Source organism: Squalius cephalus, assembly GCF_949319135.1.
Source record: "Squalius cephalus genome assembly, chromosome: 5".
NCBI lineage: Eukaryota > Metazoa > Chordata > Actinopteri > Cypriniformes > Leuciscidae > Squalius > Squalius cephalus.
This window is the reverse complement of record NC_137126.1, coordinates 20,543,392-20,560,154: the sequence shown is the minus strand read 5'-3', so window position 1 is coordinate 20,560,154 and position 16,763 is coordinate 20,543,392. Positions and strand designations below refer to the sequence as shown.

The window sequence follows — 16,763 nt, the reverse complement described above, 5'->3', positions numbered from 1 at the left end:
TCGCCAGTTTGTGTTTTGTCCCTCCTCGGACCACTTTAAGTAAATTCTCACCACTGCTGACCAGGTGCAACCCACAGGCCTTACCGTTTCAGAGATATTCTGACCCATTCGCCTGGCCATTACAATTTGGCCCTTGTCAAAGATGTTTAGATCTCTACTCCTGCCCATTTCTCCTGCATCCAGCATGATTACGAGAACTGATTGTTTGCTTACCATCTAATCTACTCAGACCTTATTATGTGGCCTCCTTAGGAGACAAACAACAATATTCGCTCCAACTATGACAGGTTAGGGCTGTGTTCCAAATATCGATACGACAATGTATCGTCTCATACGACGTCGATACAAGTATCGATACAGCTGCTTCTGTATCGATTCCGCAGCAGAGGACCGCGCTTAATTTAAATACAAGAACAGTGTTTAAAACAAAGTGGAAATGTGATCAAATCAATAAATAGAACTTAATATATAGGCTAGAACAAGGTTTAATCTGGCCCACAGAGGAACTTAACTGGTGTCGCCTGATATCAAGACACTTCACACTTGCGCAATAAGGAAATACATGTTTTACTTATTTTTCTCAACCTGGCAACCATGTGCAACCTGTCTCAACCTTTTATCCATGTGTCTTCACTGTGGATAAAAGTGCTGGCTTTCTGAAAACATCGGTAAGCTTGCAGTTTAGCGATCTCTAGTTCGAAATTCTATTAACAGAAAAGTGTAATACATCTTTGTAATAAGTCTATGTTCATTAAATGGCCTGGGAAAGAGAGATCCCTCTATTAACAGTGAAATGCTGGGTTTAATTGCTTCAAAAACAGTGATGTTACCAACTGCTTGCTGAGAAAGATAATGTAGCTCTTCAGTGGTGAAGCTATTTTATTGATAAAACTTGCAGAGCAGCTTTGAGAAGTTTCTATGTTGCTGAATTTTTCTGTGTGTGCTCAGCGATTGTGTGAGTTACTGTTACTGTCTGAATGAGTGTGCGTGAGCTACAGTGAAAAAAGTGCATTAGTTTAGAACGCTTCTAATTTTATTATAATTTGTATTACATGTAGAGATTGCTGGTAGTTGATTATTGCACAAATTAACACAATGTAAAGATGATTTTATTAATATATTAGAATGAGTACATTACAATATAAATGTGTTAGAACGAGTGCATTATTATTTATGGGCTTAAAAAGCAAGAAGTAAACAATCAGAATATTGTGCCTGGTGGAGAGTGCCAAATGTTAACATGAAACCTACGCCATTACCTATATTGTTATGTGCTACAGAGGCCCTTCATAATACAGATGGCAACTGCCTGTTCTGCCTATACTTAGCAATGGCCCTATAGCATGCAGGGTTTAATAAACAGCTGCAAATTTTGTACAGACCCAAATCAAGATATATATCGTATCGTGGCCTCTGTATTGGATATCATACCGTGACTTTGTTGCCGATACACAGCCCTATATGACAGGTCATAATGTTTTGGTTCATCAGTGTATACAGTTGTAATCGAAAGTATTCAACCCCCATTGCAAATCAGGTTTATTGGCCAAATCTACTGACTTTTAGCTGTTTGCAATGAACAAATCAAACAAAAGTAATTGATGTAGCTCAACACGACAAATGTTTCAAGTGGTTTCCCCAAATTCAAGTGAAAATGCAACTTTTAATGCCTTTATTGAATCAAAATTATTCAACCGCATGAATAGAATCCCTCACAACAGCACAAATCTCCAAACCAGGTGTTGTCCCAAGCACACCTGATGCAACTAATCAAGGGCTTCATTAGTTGCACCAGGTGTGCTTGAGCTAGAACACATTAAATATCTGAACTAGTCTAGGTTTGATGAGTGTCACGTTTGACAGGGGTGCAGAGAGGAAGTGGCGCAAATCGAAAGATCCTACTGACCTTGGTCTTTATCAGTCCCTCCTCTCTTCCTTCTCTGATAATATCTCTACTGCTAAAATGACTTACTATCACAACAAAATTAACAATTCTTCAGACTCTCGCATGCTTTTCAAAACCTTCTCCTCTCTTCTCAACCCTCCTCCTCCTCCTCCTTCATCAAGACTAAAAGCTGACGATTTTGCTACATTCTTTATAAATAAAACAACCTCCATCAGCGGCCAATTTACCAATCCACAAACTGACACACACACTGTTCCAGCTAACACACACTCTCTACCCTCCTTCTCTCTACTCTCAGAGGCAGAAGTCTCCAATCTCCTCCTTTCCAGTCGCCCTACCACCTGTCCGCTTGATCCTATTCCCACTAACCTACTTCAAGCCATTTCATCCTCGGTTGTACCCACACTCACACACATCATAAACACCTCTCTTCACACTGGTACCTTTCCCACAGCATTTAAGCAGGCTCGTGTAACCCCACTGCTTAAGAAACCCACTCTAAATCCAGCACATCTGGAGAATTACAGACCGGTATCTCTCCTTCCATTCGTCGCGAAAACACTTGAACGAGTTGTTTTCAACCAGATCTCTTCCTTCCTTACACAGAACAACCTCTTGGACAACAATCAATCTGGTTTCAAAAGTGGACACTCAACTGAGACTGCCCTGCTCTCAGTAATTGAAGCTCTGAGACTGGCAAGAGCAGCCTCCAAATCCTCAGTTCTCATCCTGCTGGATCTGTCTGCTGCCTTTGACACAGTTAACCACCAGATCCTCCTGTCAATCCTAAAGATGAAGGGCATCTCGGGAACCGCACTCCAATGGTTCAAGTCTTACCTCTCAGGTAGGTCCTTTAGGGTATCGTGGAGGGGTGAGGTGTCTAAGACACAACATCTAGCTACTGGAGTGCCTCAGGGCTCAGTGCTGGGACCGCTTCTCTTTTCCATCTACATGACATCACTAGGATCGGTTATTCAGAAATGATGTTTTATTAACAAAGTTCGGGAGGAGCACGTTCAAATAATCAAGCAATCAATCAATCAATCAACTCATCAAACAATTACCATGTCTACCCTATCAGCATGAGAGGAAGCATATATATATATTCACTCTGTCAACTCACCTAACTTCCTTGACAGTTTTCAGCATCCCTCCACCACCCCGACTCCTCACTCTTGGCTTGTTCTTTCACAGCCAGGAATACGGGGGGAGTACTCTGGGTTCGGGCCAAATACCGAGCCCGGAGCCCTCTCCTCGGACAGCACGCCAAATACGCATTTATTCTATCTGACTTATTTGTAAGTGTGAACTCGTGAAACATGGCTTTTCCTATCAATGCTACGCTGATGACACACAACTCTACCTCTCATTCCAGCCTGACGATCCGACGGTAGCTGCTCGCATCTCAGCCTGCCTGACAGACATTTCTGGCTGGATGAAGGACCACCACCTTCAACTAAACCTTGCGAAGACAGAGCTACTCGTGGTCCCGGCCAACCCAACACTTCACCACAACTTCACCATTCAGCTAGACTCGTCATCCATAACTCCATCTAGGTCAGCCAGGAACCTTGGTGTGGTAATTGATGATCAATTGAACTTCACAGACCACATTGCTAGAACTGCCTGGTCATGTAGATTTGCCTTGTACAACATTAGGAGGATCAGACCCTTCCTATCAGAACATGCTACTCAACTCCTTGTCCAAGCGCTTGTTTTATCCAGACTTGACTATTGTAACGCTCTCCTGGCCGGTCTTCCAGCTTGCACAGTCAAACCTCTGCAACTGATCCAGAACGCCGCAGCTAGAGTGGTCTTTAACGAGCCGAAAAGGGCACACGTCACTTCTCTCCTCACAAAATTGCACTGGTTGCCAGTTGCCGCTCGCATCAAATTCAAGTCACTGACGTTTGCCTACAGAACAACCACTGGTTCTGCTCCCTTTTACTTTAACTCTTTACTTCAGACTTACGTGCCATCCAGGAACTTGCGCTCTGCAAGTGAACGGCGTCTTGTGGTGCCATCTCAAAGAGGCACAAAATCTCTTTCTCTGACCTTTACCATGACTGTTCCCTGCTGGTGGAATGATCTGCCTAACTCAACCAGAGCGGCTGAGTCCATAGCCACTTTTAAGAAACGGCTGAAGACGCTTCTTTTTCGACAGCACTTGATCCAGTAATACTAACACTTTCTCTACTATATTCTATTCTGTTCTATAACTATATAAAAAAAAAATATATAAAAAAAAAAGTTCTGCGTTAGATTAAACTGAGAAGGGTCATAGCACTTGCATTTTGTTTTCCTACTGTTAGTTGAACTGCTTCTATTCTTCTCATTTGTAAGTCGCTTTGGATAAAAGTGTCTGCTAAATGAATAAATGTAAATGTAAATGTAATGTAAAAGACGGGCTATGGACCCAACCAACTCTATAGGAGGGGAGGGGAGAACTCCCTCACATGGTACAACCCATGCAGAGGCTGCGCACTGCGGTGTCAGAATGCGGAACGTGTAATGTAACTAACGTGACATTGAAATGTGAAAAAAATAAAAAAATCCTCGACCGGCCCAAAAGTGAAGCGGCCCACTGGGAATTCTCCCGATTACCCACCCCGGCCCTGCTACTGACCCAAAAGCACAAGGAAAGTGCTCAAATCATATAAATAAGCTACAAAAGTTTGGGGATTCTGATCTGTGCAGTGATGAAACAAGACTGGAACTTTTCGGCCAACTTTTAAGCTGAAGCTTGGGCATCACTGGACATCCAATGGGACAATGATCCCAAACATACCTCAAATTCCACCAAGGCTTGGTTGCAGAATTAGTCCTGGAAGATTTTACAGTGGCCATCACAGTCACCTGACTTGAACCCCATAGAAAATCTCTGATGGGATTTGAAGGCGGCGGTTGCAGCACGCAAACTGGAGGCCATTGCTCATGAGGAATGGGCAAAGATTCCTCAGAAACGCTGCCAAAAAGTGATGTCTGGTTTTTACATCTCATTTGCAGCAGGTCATAACAGCAAAATGGTGTTTTACAAAGTACTAAATATGCGTGCCATGAAGGGTTTGAATAATTTTGAGACTGCAGAAGTCATTAAAAGTTGCATTTTCAGTTGAATTTGGGGAAACCACTTAAAACATTTGTTGTGTTGAGCTATTTTAAATTACTTTTGTTTGATTTGTTCATTGCAAACAGCTGGAAGACTGTAAATGTTGCCAATAAACCTGATTTGCAATGGGAGTTGAATCATTTCAATGACAACTATATGTATATAGCTTTTTTTCCCCCATCACTGCACCACCACTTCAAAACTTTTTGTTCTGTAAGACTGGAAAAACTGGAAGAACTGGAAGAGAGGGCTACTCTCTGAGAAAACAAAGGAAATTAACATTTGAACTCTCTTGCTATATTACCATCCACATTCGAAACACGATCACACTTGAGTTGATCACCTCCCAATTTACACATAATTCCCTTCACCCATCCTTACCTGAATTCACCCAAAAATCTATATGGTTTAATATGAACAATTATCATACAGTATTATACATGTTTGGTATCATTTGAAATGTCTCAGTGCGACTGGTACAAATATCTCATTCCCACAGAAGTAAACCAAAAAGGTAATAAGGTGTGGAGAGTTTAGAGATATCTTGTTAACTGCTGTGGGTGTGCCCCCATGTAAATCAACTTCTGTCCCCAGTAAGTCTGGGACGGTGATTAATGCAAATTCCCACTGTGAACTCATGTTTACATTTGAAAAGAGCCTTGGTCTGAGTATTTAGGGAGATGCTGAAGAAGGGAGATGCTCCGCATCACAGGCTAATTTGAGTTACAAATCGCCACGACAAAGACAAGAAGTGAATTTCCGAATTGTCCAGCAAAAGTGGTGCTTGACCAACCTAAATCTGGGTGTGTCTTACCTCTGTTTTAATTTAATGTTACTTTAGATAAGTGTACGTGGGAAACCACGGCATGGCCAATCCAAAGCTCTTATAAGACAAGTAAAGTTGGTTGACTTATATCTGTAGTAGTGGCCATACCTCTACTGAAGTAAACGTTACTTTAATTTCAAGTGTATGCAATCATTGAGGCTATACCAAAGTATCTTTGATTGTGTAAGCGTGAATGCGACCGATCTCAGGTATATAGCAATTACCTCCGTTTAGTGACCAAAGCTGGTGAGCTTGTGATCGTGAGACCCACGTTAAACAAGGCGTGAGGACCACAGAGCGACATAGCTTCCTAATATGAACGGGTAAAATATAAGTAAAGAGTTAAATGGAACAATCAAATGTATTGCTAAACTATTATATAATTGACCATTAACCAATTGGCAATCTAACCTAAATTCGAGGTTGTGATAAAATGGAGTCAGATAAAAGCTTAAATGGAATTAAATTACTTTGCCACGTGGAAAGTCAGTAACACACAGAGACCTTCACCCGTTCTATCGGATGCCGCCTTTGGACTGATCTAGACGTGCTTACAGTTAGGGATCAGAGGACACAAAACATTCCTAGTAATACAATTCTAATCCACAAAACAACACTGAAAAACATAGATTAGAAAGTGCCGGCTATTATTTCTAAAAACGATGCTTTAGAAAGATAGGCCCATCTATTCTGCTGTTGACACAGAGGCATAATGAAGCCTAAAAACAGTGTTAAATCTAATTGTGACCTCTCAGATTGCTAATGCGTGAAGTTAAAATACTCAAAGCATACACACTTAACCCAAATAGCCTAGGGGCCTCATACTTTTGCAATTACCCCTAGCGCATGGCTCCGCAAAAAGAAAAACAGCTTTGAAGATAAAAGATTGCATAAGCACTTTCATTCCCCACATTCTCAAAGCTCCAGCACTTTTTGCACAGTTAGCAAGCGATAAATCCAACATGGCTAACTCAAGAGTGTATTACACTATTCGCTTTCATCGTTAGCTGTTCAACAACATGTAGCACTAAAAGGCCGTGGATCAAAACTGAACTCTGAAAGCATGGTCGCTCCTTTGAGAAAGGATGTGGAAAAGAGTATTATAAAAAGAATAAGAGATACGATGGAATGGTGAGAGAGCTATTACAAAAAAAGTACATTGGAAAATCAATTATGCATTCACAAAGGGGTGAAGAGAAACACTACTAGCAGAAGTGCCTAAAAGAAGGAAGAGAGGATCTAATGAAACCAACATGCAGTGGAAGTTCAGCTCCATCGTCTTCATAACACATGATCTCTGAGGAATACCCCCCTTCAACTTATTCTCCCTGCTTTAACCTGGCATAATTAGCATGCTTTCTCGATTTTTAGCTTAATGAGGTATACATAACCTTGGATTTCCAATAACGAAGGAGCTGAAGGCGGACTGGGATGAAGTCATCATGCCACATGATTTAAAAAAAAAAAAACAAAAAAAAAACATTCATCTCAAATGCATGCATATTTCTTGTGGGGTTATCTCATTAGATCACAAAAAAAAAAAGAAAAAAAAAAGAATGAGATAAAAAAACAAAAATGCACAAAAATTAAAAAGCAATTTCCATAAATAGGGTACTCTGTGGTGTCCCTTTTTAAAGCATTACATGTTTGGTTTTTTTAGAGAAAACTACTAGAGATGTTAGAAAAACTAAAAGTAGGTGATTTTAAACACTTCAAATAATATTTTCTTCACCTTAAAATTATAAATGTCTGGTCTTAACCTTCTCAGCTATATCCAAAAATTAAAACTATGTCAGCATTTTGGTATAACCGTCACATTTGTGAAGCTTAACTATTCAACCCTGTTACCAAAGCAATTGAAATGAAATGATTTATTACACGACTGAAAAGAAAAATCCCTCAGAAATTGGTAGTTACTGTACTTTCACAAACAATTACATTGAAACCGCAAGTATCACACTGAATTAAACGTGACATTTAGAAGTAGAAAAACTTTAAAGTATTTTCTTGTAAAATACACTCCAAGAATCTTTGTTTTATTTATATCATCAAAAATATTTTTTAGTGTAAATGACAACTTAATTTAGGCTAAAACTGTAAGTAACCATGTTACTTTTTTTTTTACTATTATTTTGTATACATTTACTTTATTAAAATAATAATTATTAAATTAATTTTGTAATTTATAAAATCAAATGTTTGTTTCCTCAATGATAAAATAGCATCACTCAAATCAAGTTAAGCTATATTTAGGCATGTCCCATTGGCATTTGGCTCATATAATATTTAGTTTAACGATGAACTTTTTCCAAAGGCTATGGTCACTGGTTGACTTTTAGGCCCAATTTTGTTACAAAAATCTTGCATCAAAAAGTTAATACTTAGGACTATGCTTTGTCTCAATGGCCATTTTACATTCATCCCAGAGAGTGAGAAAAGAAGTTACAAAGTGAAACTTTCTTATAAAATCGAGAAAAAGTGATCCTCTTCACTGAGAGACTGATATAAGGTATTCCAGACGCTAACAGGAGGCGTTTTAGAGAGAGGAGCAAGGTTATGCAAATCTAGCCGTCAAACAGAGCACAAGGCTGAGTAAGCCACTGACAGCCCATAGCATGCACAACTTGTCCATTCAGCTGCCACAGACTCCAGAGACTCTGAAACAGACAGCGCTATCACAGCCTGCTGCCTGCTGTCAATATCCAATGAAACCAACGGCACACTTCTAACGCATTCAAACCTTCATAACCGCAGACAAGGTACAAAAAAGATGTTATTAAAGTACAAGCTGAAATGCTGTTTGATGGTCTATCTGGCACACGTCATAGTGAAAAATAATTTACCGCGTCTAAAAAAAGTTTAGAGTAAAGACAAGCGAAAGGTCTTACGTTCATTGAAGGCATATTCAAACCCATCCAGAGTTTCAGGAAAGTTCAGTGGAGGTTCATCTTTTTTCATCAACTCGTCTAAATCTATCCTGGACAATAGATCTATAGAACAAATAAACATGTAAATAATAATACTTGGAATTCTATTCACATACAATGAAATCGACCAGTTGCAATGTATTCATTGTATTTTCATAACTGCTGGCTTTACCTTTTAGTGCAGTGGTTTTTTCTTTTTCTTCTTGTGCCAAGAGCTGGGCCATAGTTATCCAAAATAAACTGAAGATGAAGCTGCTGGCTCTAATAGGCATGGACACACCACTACAGAAATATTACAGCACGTCACTGAGAAGAATAAAAATAAATACATTTACTAACATGTAATTAAATTACAAAACAACGGACTTCTAATGATAAAGTTAGTTCACCCAAAAAATGTATTTCTGTCATTCATTGCTCACCCTCATGTCGTTCCAAACCGTAAGCCCTTCGTTCATCTTTGGAACACAAATGTAAAAAGAAATTATGAAATCTGAGAGCTTTCTGATCCCCACTCATAACCACTTTCAAGGCCCAGAAAGGTAGTAAAGACATCGTTAAAATATTCTATGTGACTACAGTGGTTCAACCTTAATTTTATGAAGTGATGAGAATATTTTTTGTGCGAAAAACAAAAATAACGACTTTGTTCAACAGTGTCAGTCTCTGCACGACGAAGAATGCGTGTGATGCTGACGCAGGAACCGGCCAATACTGAGCCGCCGTTCTGACGTAGAACCCAGAAGCGCTGCACTGTGTTTACAACGTGAACAGCATCAGAGACTGACATGGAAGAGAAGAAATTGTTGCATTTTTTGTTGCATAAGTATTCTCGTCGCTTCATAACATTAAGGCATAACAACTGTAGTCACTTGGACTATTTTAACAATGTCTTTACTACCTTTCCGGGCCTTGAAAGTGGTAATCGAGTTGTAGTCTGCAAGGGGGTCAGAAAGCTCTCAGATTTCATCAAAAATATGAAGGTCAAAATGAAGGTCTTATGGGTTTGGAACGACATGAGGGTGAGTAGTTAATGATAGAGATTTCATTCTTTGGTGAACCCTTTAAGGCTTACATAGTGTTAATACCATCAAAAGACATCTGCCTATCACACTAATGCATTACTTTATTGAAATTATGATGTAGTCATGCAAACTTAAATCAATATTAAAATATTGCAACATCAGATTTATTGTAAATACAGCTACAGATAACACAAACTATAACCATTTGAAGAAAACTACTTTTGTAATTACATACAAAAAAAGAAAAGCCAGTACATATCAAACATTCATTTGAATATTATAAATATATTTAGCTGCTAATACATAATTTTGATTTGTACAAATAATAATAATAATCTGACTTTTTAAATAAACAATATATAAATGAGAGTGAATTTGTTGACTTGTTGAGCAATGTAGCTTATGATGTTAATGCTGAAATCTGCTCATGTGTGAGCAGTCAAATGTAAGTCATTGTATTTAATGTCGCCCTACTTTAATGACAGTTCACTTTGATCAGACGGTGCTGGCTGTGTGTTATGATGGTAACTAGCCTTAAGCTAACAGTTTGATTAAGGTCTATAACCAAGCGTGCTGCAGTGAGAGACTCACATACTCTTAATTTCAGTGTCTGCATTCAGAGAAACAGAGTGAATGCAGCGATCTGCTGTTTCTGACATGATCGCAGCATGTAAACAGGCTAAAAGATTCGCTTCATGGACACCAGCCAATGTTTATAAAACAACCCATTCCACAAATGGGACAATAACTTCACGAAGCACAGATATCTAAACCAGCGATACTGATCACCCTGCTGAAGAGCTAAATGAAGACGGTGGGAGAGGTAAATATGTATTTGCATGCATGTCGCTCCGCTCACGTACCATAACAACAAGCACATGTGAGATTTCACACATCCTGCTTCCTCCTTCTGCCAAACAGGAAGAAACGCTTCCGTCTCCTCGGAAACGGAAGCGTTTTACACGCGTCTCAGCTGATTGGCGGGATTTAAACAGACAGCGCCGCTTTTTCACACACACAGCAGATCTCTATTGTATGCTATACAAACGTTTTCATCACAATAATTCGCTTTATATAGTAATGTTTTTGATATCTTTTCTGTATTAAATCGAGTTTAAATTTCCTGAAAGAAATTATACCATGTCTTTGTGAAAAGTCACACGCAAATAGCCTAGTGTACATTTTATCACTGTAAATGAACTGCAGACTTTAAAACATAAAAACCCAAACAAATACACAAATAAACTCCACATAAAGCTTTTTTTCTCTTTTTTTTTTAATAGCAATTGCTGATGTTTGCATGTCATTTGCACGTCAGTCAGTGACTTATCCATAATGCCTAATGATGTAAAAACAAAACAAAAGAAGCAAACTTTAGTCAAATATTCCAAATATTCAAAGACTACAATTCTTATTTCAGCATTAAAAATCACTACTGGACTCATTTAAATTCCACAAGGTTTCCTGGATTCAATAACAAGTTAAGAATCTCTTTCCAATAATATTGTAATATGCTTCATGCGCTGTTTTATCTTTAGAGCACCTCCTGTAATTTTCCACAACAGGACGGGCCCTTCAAGTAAAGCAAAAAAAAAAAAATAATTTCCTCATAACTGTTATATTTTCATTTGTATAACTGATCAATGGAGTCCAATTTTCATTTGAGCATGCATTCAATACAGAGTAGAGTCATATTTCATCAAAAGCCTTGTGATTTATTACAGATCACAATGTTTTGTTTTGTTTTTTATTCATCTACAAAGAATTGTAGTTTCACAACCACAGTACATCAGTGCTAGCAAACTTTGCAGCAGCTGTTTTTAAAAACACAAAGAGTTTGCGTACACTTTCAACATTTCAATAAATTGGTCATTTGGTGCTCCTGTTATAGTCGCCGAGAGTTCATGTCTCATGGCTTTTGTTGAAATATGTTTTCTTTAACTGATCCACTAACATCTTCTCTTCATCCTCTAGTGCTGCAGCATCCTGCATCTCCCACCTGCAATTCACAAACAGAAATGTGTGTTAGGCTAACTCTCAAAAACACAGGTAAAAAACAGATCTTCCTTGAGAATTCCACTTCACAGTAAATCTCTTGTGCTCGATAGAAAGTACACAAAGACTTAAACATAGCACCATTAAACTAGTGTATCAGCCAGTCTGTTTACTGCATGGCTGATGCATATTGCACACAAAAACGCAAGAGTTGGATGAAATCACCAGTTCCAATTTGTTTATGCAACTTGTTTGAGTCATGGTTAATGGGTGTCTTCATTCGTGTACCTGGAAATTAAAGGCTATAATACACTACACAACTTACACAAATACACTTGCACACATTTTTTGCCATGATTTGCAGTCTGGATGAGTCAACGCTAGTTGCTGAGAGTCAGAAACAGTCTGCAGATTTTGGGCAATTAGAGTTGACAGATTTCATAGAAAAACGCGTAGAGTATCATGGACACAGACAATATTAGCTTCAGCCTATGGTCGTCTGATATTTTGAGCTGATTTTAGAAAACCTATTCTTTTCAAATGTGAAAAAAGAGCTGGGGGGGGTGAAAACTTTTTGAATTTGAAGATCAAGGTAAATTGTACCTAATTTGTCTTCCGGGAAACATTTAAGTATCTTCAGTTGCTTCTGAAGGGCCGTTCTAAAAAATTTTTAATATATATTTATAAAAAATGCTTCATCCTGTTCAAAAGTGTTCACCCCCCGGACTCTTAATGCTTTGTGTTTCCTTTTGGAGCATCAGTGAATGTTTGGTCCTTTTTTTTTATATTTGTGTTTGAGTCCCTCAATTGTCCTCAGTGTGAAAAGATGGATCTCAAAATCATACAGTCACTGCTGGAAAGGGTGCAAAGGGCTGAAAGGGTTGCTGGAAAGGGTATGCAAAAGATGCTGGAAAACTGAACAATTTTTGGGACCTGGAGGATTTTTCTGAAGAACATTGGTCAGTTTAACTGCTCAGGACAAACAAGGGACTCATGAACAACCATCACAAAGAAAAGAAAAGAAAAGAGCAGAAAAAAATGGTTGTGGATCATCCAGGAAACGACACACAGTATTAAGAATCAAGGGTTAAGAGTCATTCTTTTTGATTCTTAAAAAGCCTCTAAGTGGCATCTTAAATTTTCTTCTAGAATGATCATTTTTATCAAGCTCATATATTTAAGTTCAGTAATTTCAATTAAATGGCAATGCAAATTTCCTATTAATTGTCATTTAAGTGAAATTACTTAACTTAAATATACAAGCTTTATAAAAATGATCATTCTAGAAGAAAATTTCAGATGGCACTTAGAGGCTTTTGCATCTGAACTCTTCGTATACTCTTTGGTTTTACTCAATGTGATGAATGATTAAGGGAATTTGACCTTTGTGTTTCCTCATATTTATACTCCTGTGAAAAAAAAGTCATAGCTAGACAATTGCATGTTCCTAGTCACCATGGTCTGCTAAAAAGTGTAAATATTAATGGGAATATACTTCGGAAATATTTTACTCATAAAAAAATCTAGGGGTGCCAATAATTGTGGCCAACGTGTTTGGGAGAAAAGACATTTATTTCACAATGTGAGTTTCCTCCCACTTTCAATTCTCTTCAACGAAAGGTTACATTTTTTTGAGAATTTTTTTTATTTTTATGAAAGATCAAAAGCATAAACAATGTAGATTTATTTTATCAGTCATCTTTAATCATATTTACCAGGGTGCCATTCATTTTGACCACAACTGTAGCCTGACAACATCTCATCTGACTCTCAGGCACTGATTTTCTCAGGCACTCTTTAGTTAAAGGTAAGGTAGGCAATTTTTTTCATAAACACTTTTTGTTAAAATGACTGAACATCTCTTCACATCCTGATAGCAATCAATTATAGAAGTGGTCTAAATATAAAAAAAAAAAATATACATATATCTTCGGTGGAAGTCTCAGGAAAAAATGTTCGTCCAATCATTGCGAGGTCCTACCTGCCCGTCAACCTACAGTATGTATTTCCATAACTTCACGCAGACATCAGCATGTTCCCTCAGGCTATGGAGAGTTGTAAAAAAAAAAACAGTCACCTATAGCGCCACATATGAACAGCAGCCACCTTTTATAGTCCCTCTTATAGAACCAAAACAACAAGCAATGTCGTAACCGTAATTACAAGATGGCAACCTGTGACGTTCTACCTAGAGCTGTTTACATCCTCAATCTCGGATTTATGGGTTTCTACTGTATGTTAACACTACCAACGGCAAAATAAATCTGCAGCAGTCAGGTGGTAAAAGTCCGAGCTCTGTAAGTTAACGCCATCTTGTGATGCTTTGCAGACTCTGCACTGGCTGTGAGCATTCATGTCTTTTGGATTAGGCGTATATGGAGACGCTCTGAAGGGAGGGTGGGATCTTATGATTTTAAAGCTAGCTTGCTATTGCTAGCCTCTCCGAAATTGCCTACCATACCTTTAACCTGCGTCTGACAGAAGTGTCACCAGCTTTCATGTTTTTCAAAATAAAAGCATTGCATCAGGAAAAAAAAACATACAATTACATTTGTCGTTGTTTCTTTGACTGCACACCCGCTCAAAAATGGTCTTGAGACCCACATTTGTTTAGAAACACTGGTCTACACACCTTTTAGCAACATTTATTTTTAGACTCCACAAGGCAAGTTGTAACACATATTCTGCTATTACAGAACATAATCGTACAGTAAGGTTGGGAAAAAAATAATAAGAGAAGATAATCTATACATTATCCAATCACAGCCATCATCTGTACACCGATGTTTACTCATCTCAAAGAGCATCTTTCAACATTACACAATTGTTTGTAACAAAGTGTGTGCGCATCCCTCCTTTTATCTTTCTCTGTGTTAGAGGACGGCACTTTTTCATATGATGATGTACGGTGTCCATATATTCAGTAGTGGCACAAAAGCCCATCAAAGGACTCGACCTGTGCGCATAAAGCATCTTGTGACATGGCCACATTGATTGAGCTTCTACCTCAGTCATTGTGAACGTGTCGCTATCAGACAAGCTCTTTTCTCCTCTATGGATGGCAGTGTCACTGTGGTAATTACAGTCTATATGGGGAGGATTTGTTTATGTAAATATGTGCGTTTGATGCATGGGGGCCTCTCGGGCATGTCTCCTATCAGACCGGCGTCTCTTTCCTCCTGTCAGAGTCACCTTAACAGAACCACTGGGTCTGAACCTGACAGCAACAGCTCGACAGATGAGTGTGTGTGGGTTTGCGCATTTATTTTCTGTTGTCTCTCACTTTCTTTTTCTCCTGCACTGGTGGCGTATAAGGATTGCGGTCCTCGAGCGAGGCCCCGGGGCACCAGCCTCTTCGGAGAACCAATTGTGAAATATCATGTCCAAATAACAAGAAATTACATTGCAAATATGAGAAATCAAGTCGCAATTATAAAAATGAACACACCATGGGCGTACAACCGGCAACAATGTACATACTATTTGTATGTACATACTATTTGTATGTACAGGAAATACTATTTGTCATTTTTATTTATTTATTTAACAGTGTATGTTGATCTATATGAATTTTACATCTGCAGGAGCATTTGTCTCATACCCCTTTTCCACCAGAATTGTTCACGTTCTGGGGCCAGAGCCTGTTCTCGGATAGGCGAACTGGAGCCAGAACCAGCCGCGTGTTTCCACGGACATGAGGAATGAATGATGTAACGCTGCTACGTTTGAGTCCAGCAAGTTTTTAGTTACAGAGTTCAACCGATTTTTCCGGCCCGGAACCACCTTTTCTGCAGTGGAAATTTGCGGAACGGACACAGGCCGGGAACCCACACCGGTTGGTGGAAAAGGGGCATCCATCGATCCTCAAAATTTTGAAAGTCAAGTCAAGTCAAGTCATCCTCATTTATATAGCGCTTTTAATTTACGGTAACAGAGATTGTTTTGGCTTTATAGTGGTTCTTTAATAAAGTTATTTTCCAGCTAAAGTTATATTTGATTGATTCGCTTCCGTCGCAACGATCATTTGTTATTAAATTAGGGGCCGCTAAGACAACACCATTCTCTCTACACTGACTTTAAACGCGAACCTGTAAGAAACGCTGATGGCGTTCACATGCGCATTAAGAATTGGTTCTATAGTTATGTGCGTTTGAATATATGTGCGCAGGTTTGGAATTCCCTACAAACCAAGCCTAAACAAAGTACTGGTCTTTCCTTTTTGAATTTTGATACAGAATTTTATTTTATTTTGTCACTTCGGGGTAGGTACGCGAAATTAATTTCCCGAAAACGCTTTATCTGTAGAATGTAGAATCTACTTTATCTGTAGAATCTGTAGAAATGAAGTCCTTTCACAAGGAATATATGTGATCAGGAATTTCGAATGAAGGTAAAAAGTCTTCCAATTGCAGATTCCGCAATGGGTTCAAGGGTGTCACATGAATTCACCACATTGCTGCAGAAAGCTGCTTTGTTAGTATACACTCACCTAAAGGATTATTAGGAACACCTGTTCAATTTCTCATTAATGCAATTATCTAATCAACCAATCACATGGCAGTTGCTTCAATGCATTTAGGGGTGTGGTCCTGGTCAAGACAATCTCCTGAACTCCAAACTGAATGTCAGAATGGGAAAGAAAGGTGATTTAAGCAATTTTGAGCGTGGCATGGTTGTTGGTGCCAGACAGGCCGGTCTGAGCATTTCACAATCTGCTCAGTTACTGGGATTTTCACGCACAACCATTTCTAGGGTTTACAAAGAATGGTGTGAAAAGGGAAAAAGGTCCCACTTTATATTAAGTGGCTTTAAGTACTATGTACTTACATGTACTTACATTGAAATTAATAATTTGATACAATGTACTTATTGTGTAACTACATGTTTTTACATTGCATGTAATTACAGCTGTAATTAATTTATGTAATTACATTTGTAAGTACACAGTTGACCCTTCCCTTACACCTTAAACCTA

The 16,763-nt window shown here is 38.6% G+C and overlaps 2 protein-coding genes and 1 long non-coding RNA gene across 5 annotated transcripts in view; 1 reads left to right on the top strand and 2 right to left on the bottom strand.

The window, feature by feature from the left end:
• Positions 1–10,754, bottom strand: part of arb2a (ARB2 cotranscriptional regulator A) — a 204,799-nt gene extending 194,045 nt beyond the window's left edge. The window contains exons 1-3 of one of the 2 annotated variants that reach the window (XM_079872939.1): positions 10,657–10,754; positions 8,941–9,074; positions 8,730–8,831 (exon numbers count right to left, since the gene is read on the bottom strand). In XM_079872939.1, the coding sequence (XP_079729065.1) occupies positions 8,730–8,831; positions 8,941–9,040 (202 nt within the window). In that variant the 5' untranslated portion in view covers positions 9,041–9,074; positions 10,657–10,754. The remainder of the gene's footprint in view (positions 1–8,729; positions 8,832–8,940; positions 9,075–10,656) is intronic. The other variant, XM_079872938.1, reaches the window with a different exon arrangement.
• On the top strand, positions 1,867–3,739 carry LOC307159344. Its single transcript, XR_013821360.1, has 2 exons — positions 1,867–2,750; positions 3,282–3,739. It is a non-coding gene; the product is annotated as an uncharacterized lncRNA (long non-coding RNA).
• A 317-nt stretch (positions 10,755–11,071) lies between the features above and the next one.
• Positions 11,072–16,763, bottom strand: part of kiaa0825 (KIAA0825 ortholog) — a 145,906-nt gene continuing 140,214 nt past the window's right edge. For both annotated transcript variants that reach the window (XM_079870385.1, XM_079870384.1), the window contains exon 20: positions 11,072–11,792. In XM_079870385.1, the coding sequence (XP_079726511.1) occupies positions 11,696–11,792 (97 nt within the window). In that variant the 3' untranslated portion in view covers positions 11,072–11,695. The remainder of the gene's footprint in view (positions 11,793–16,763) is intronic.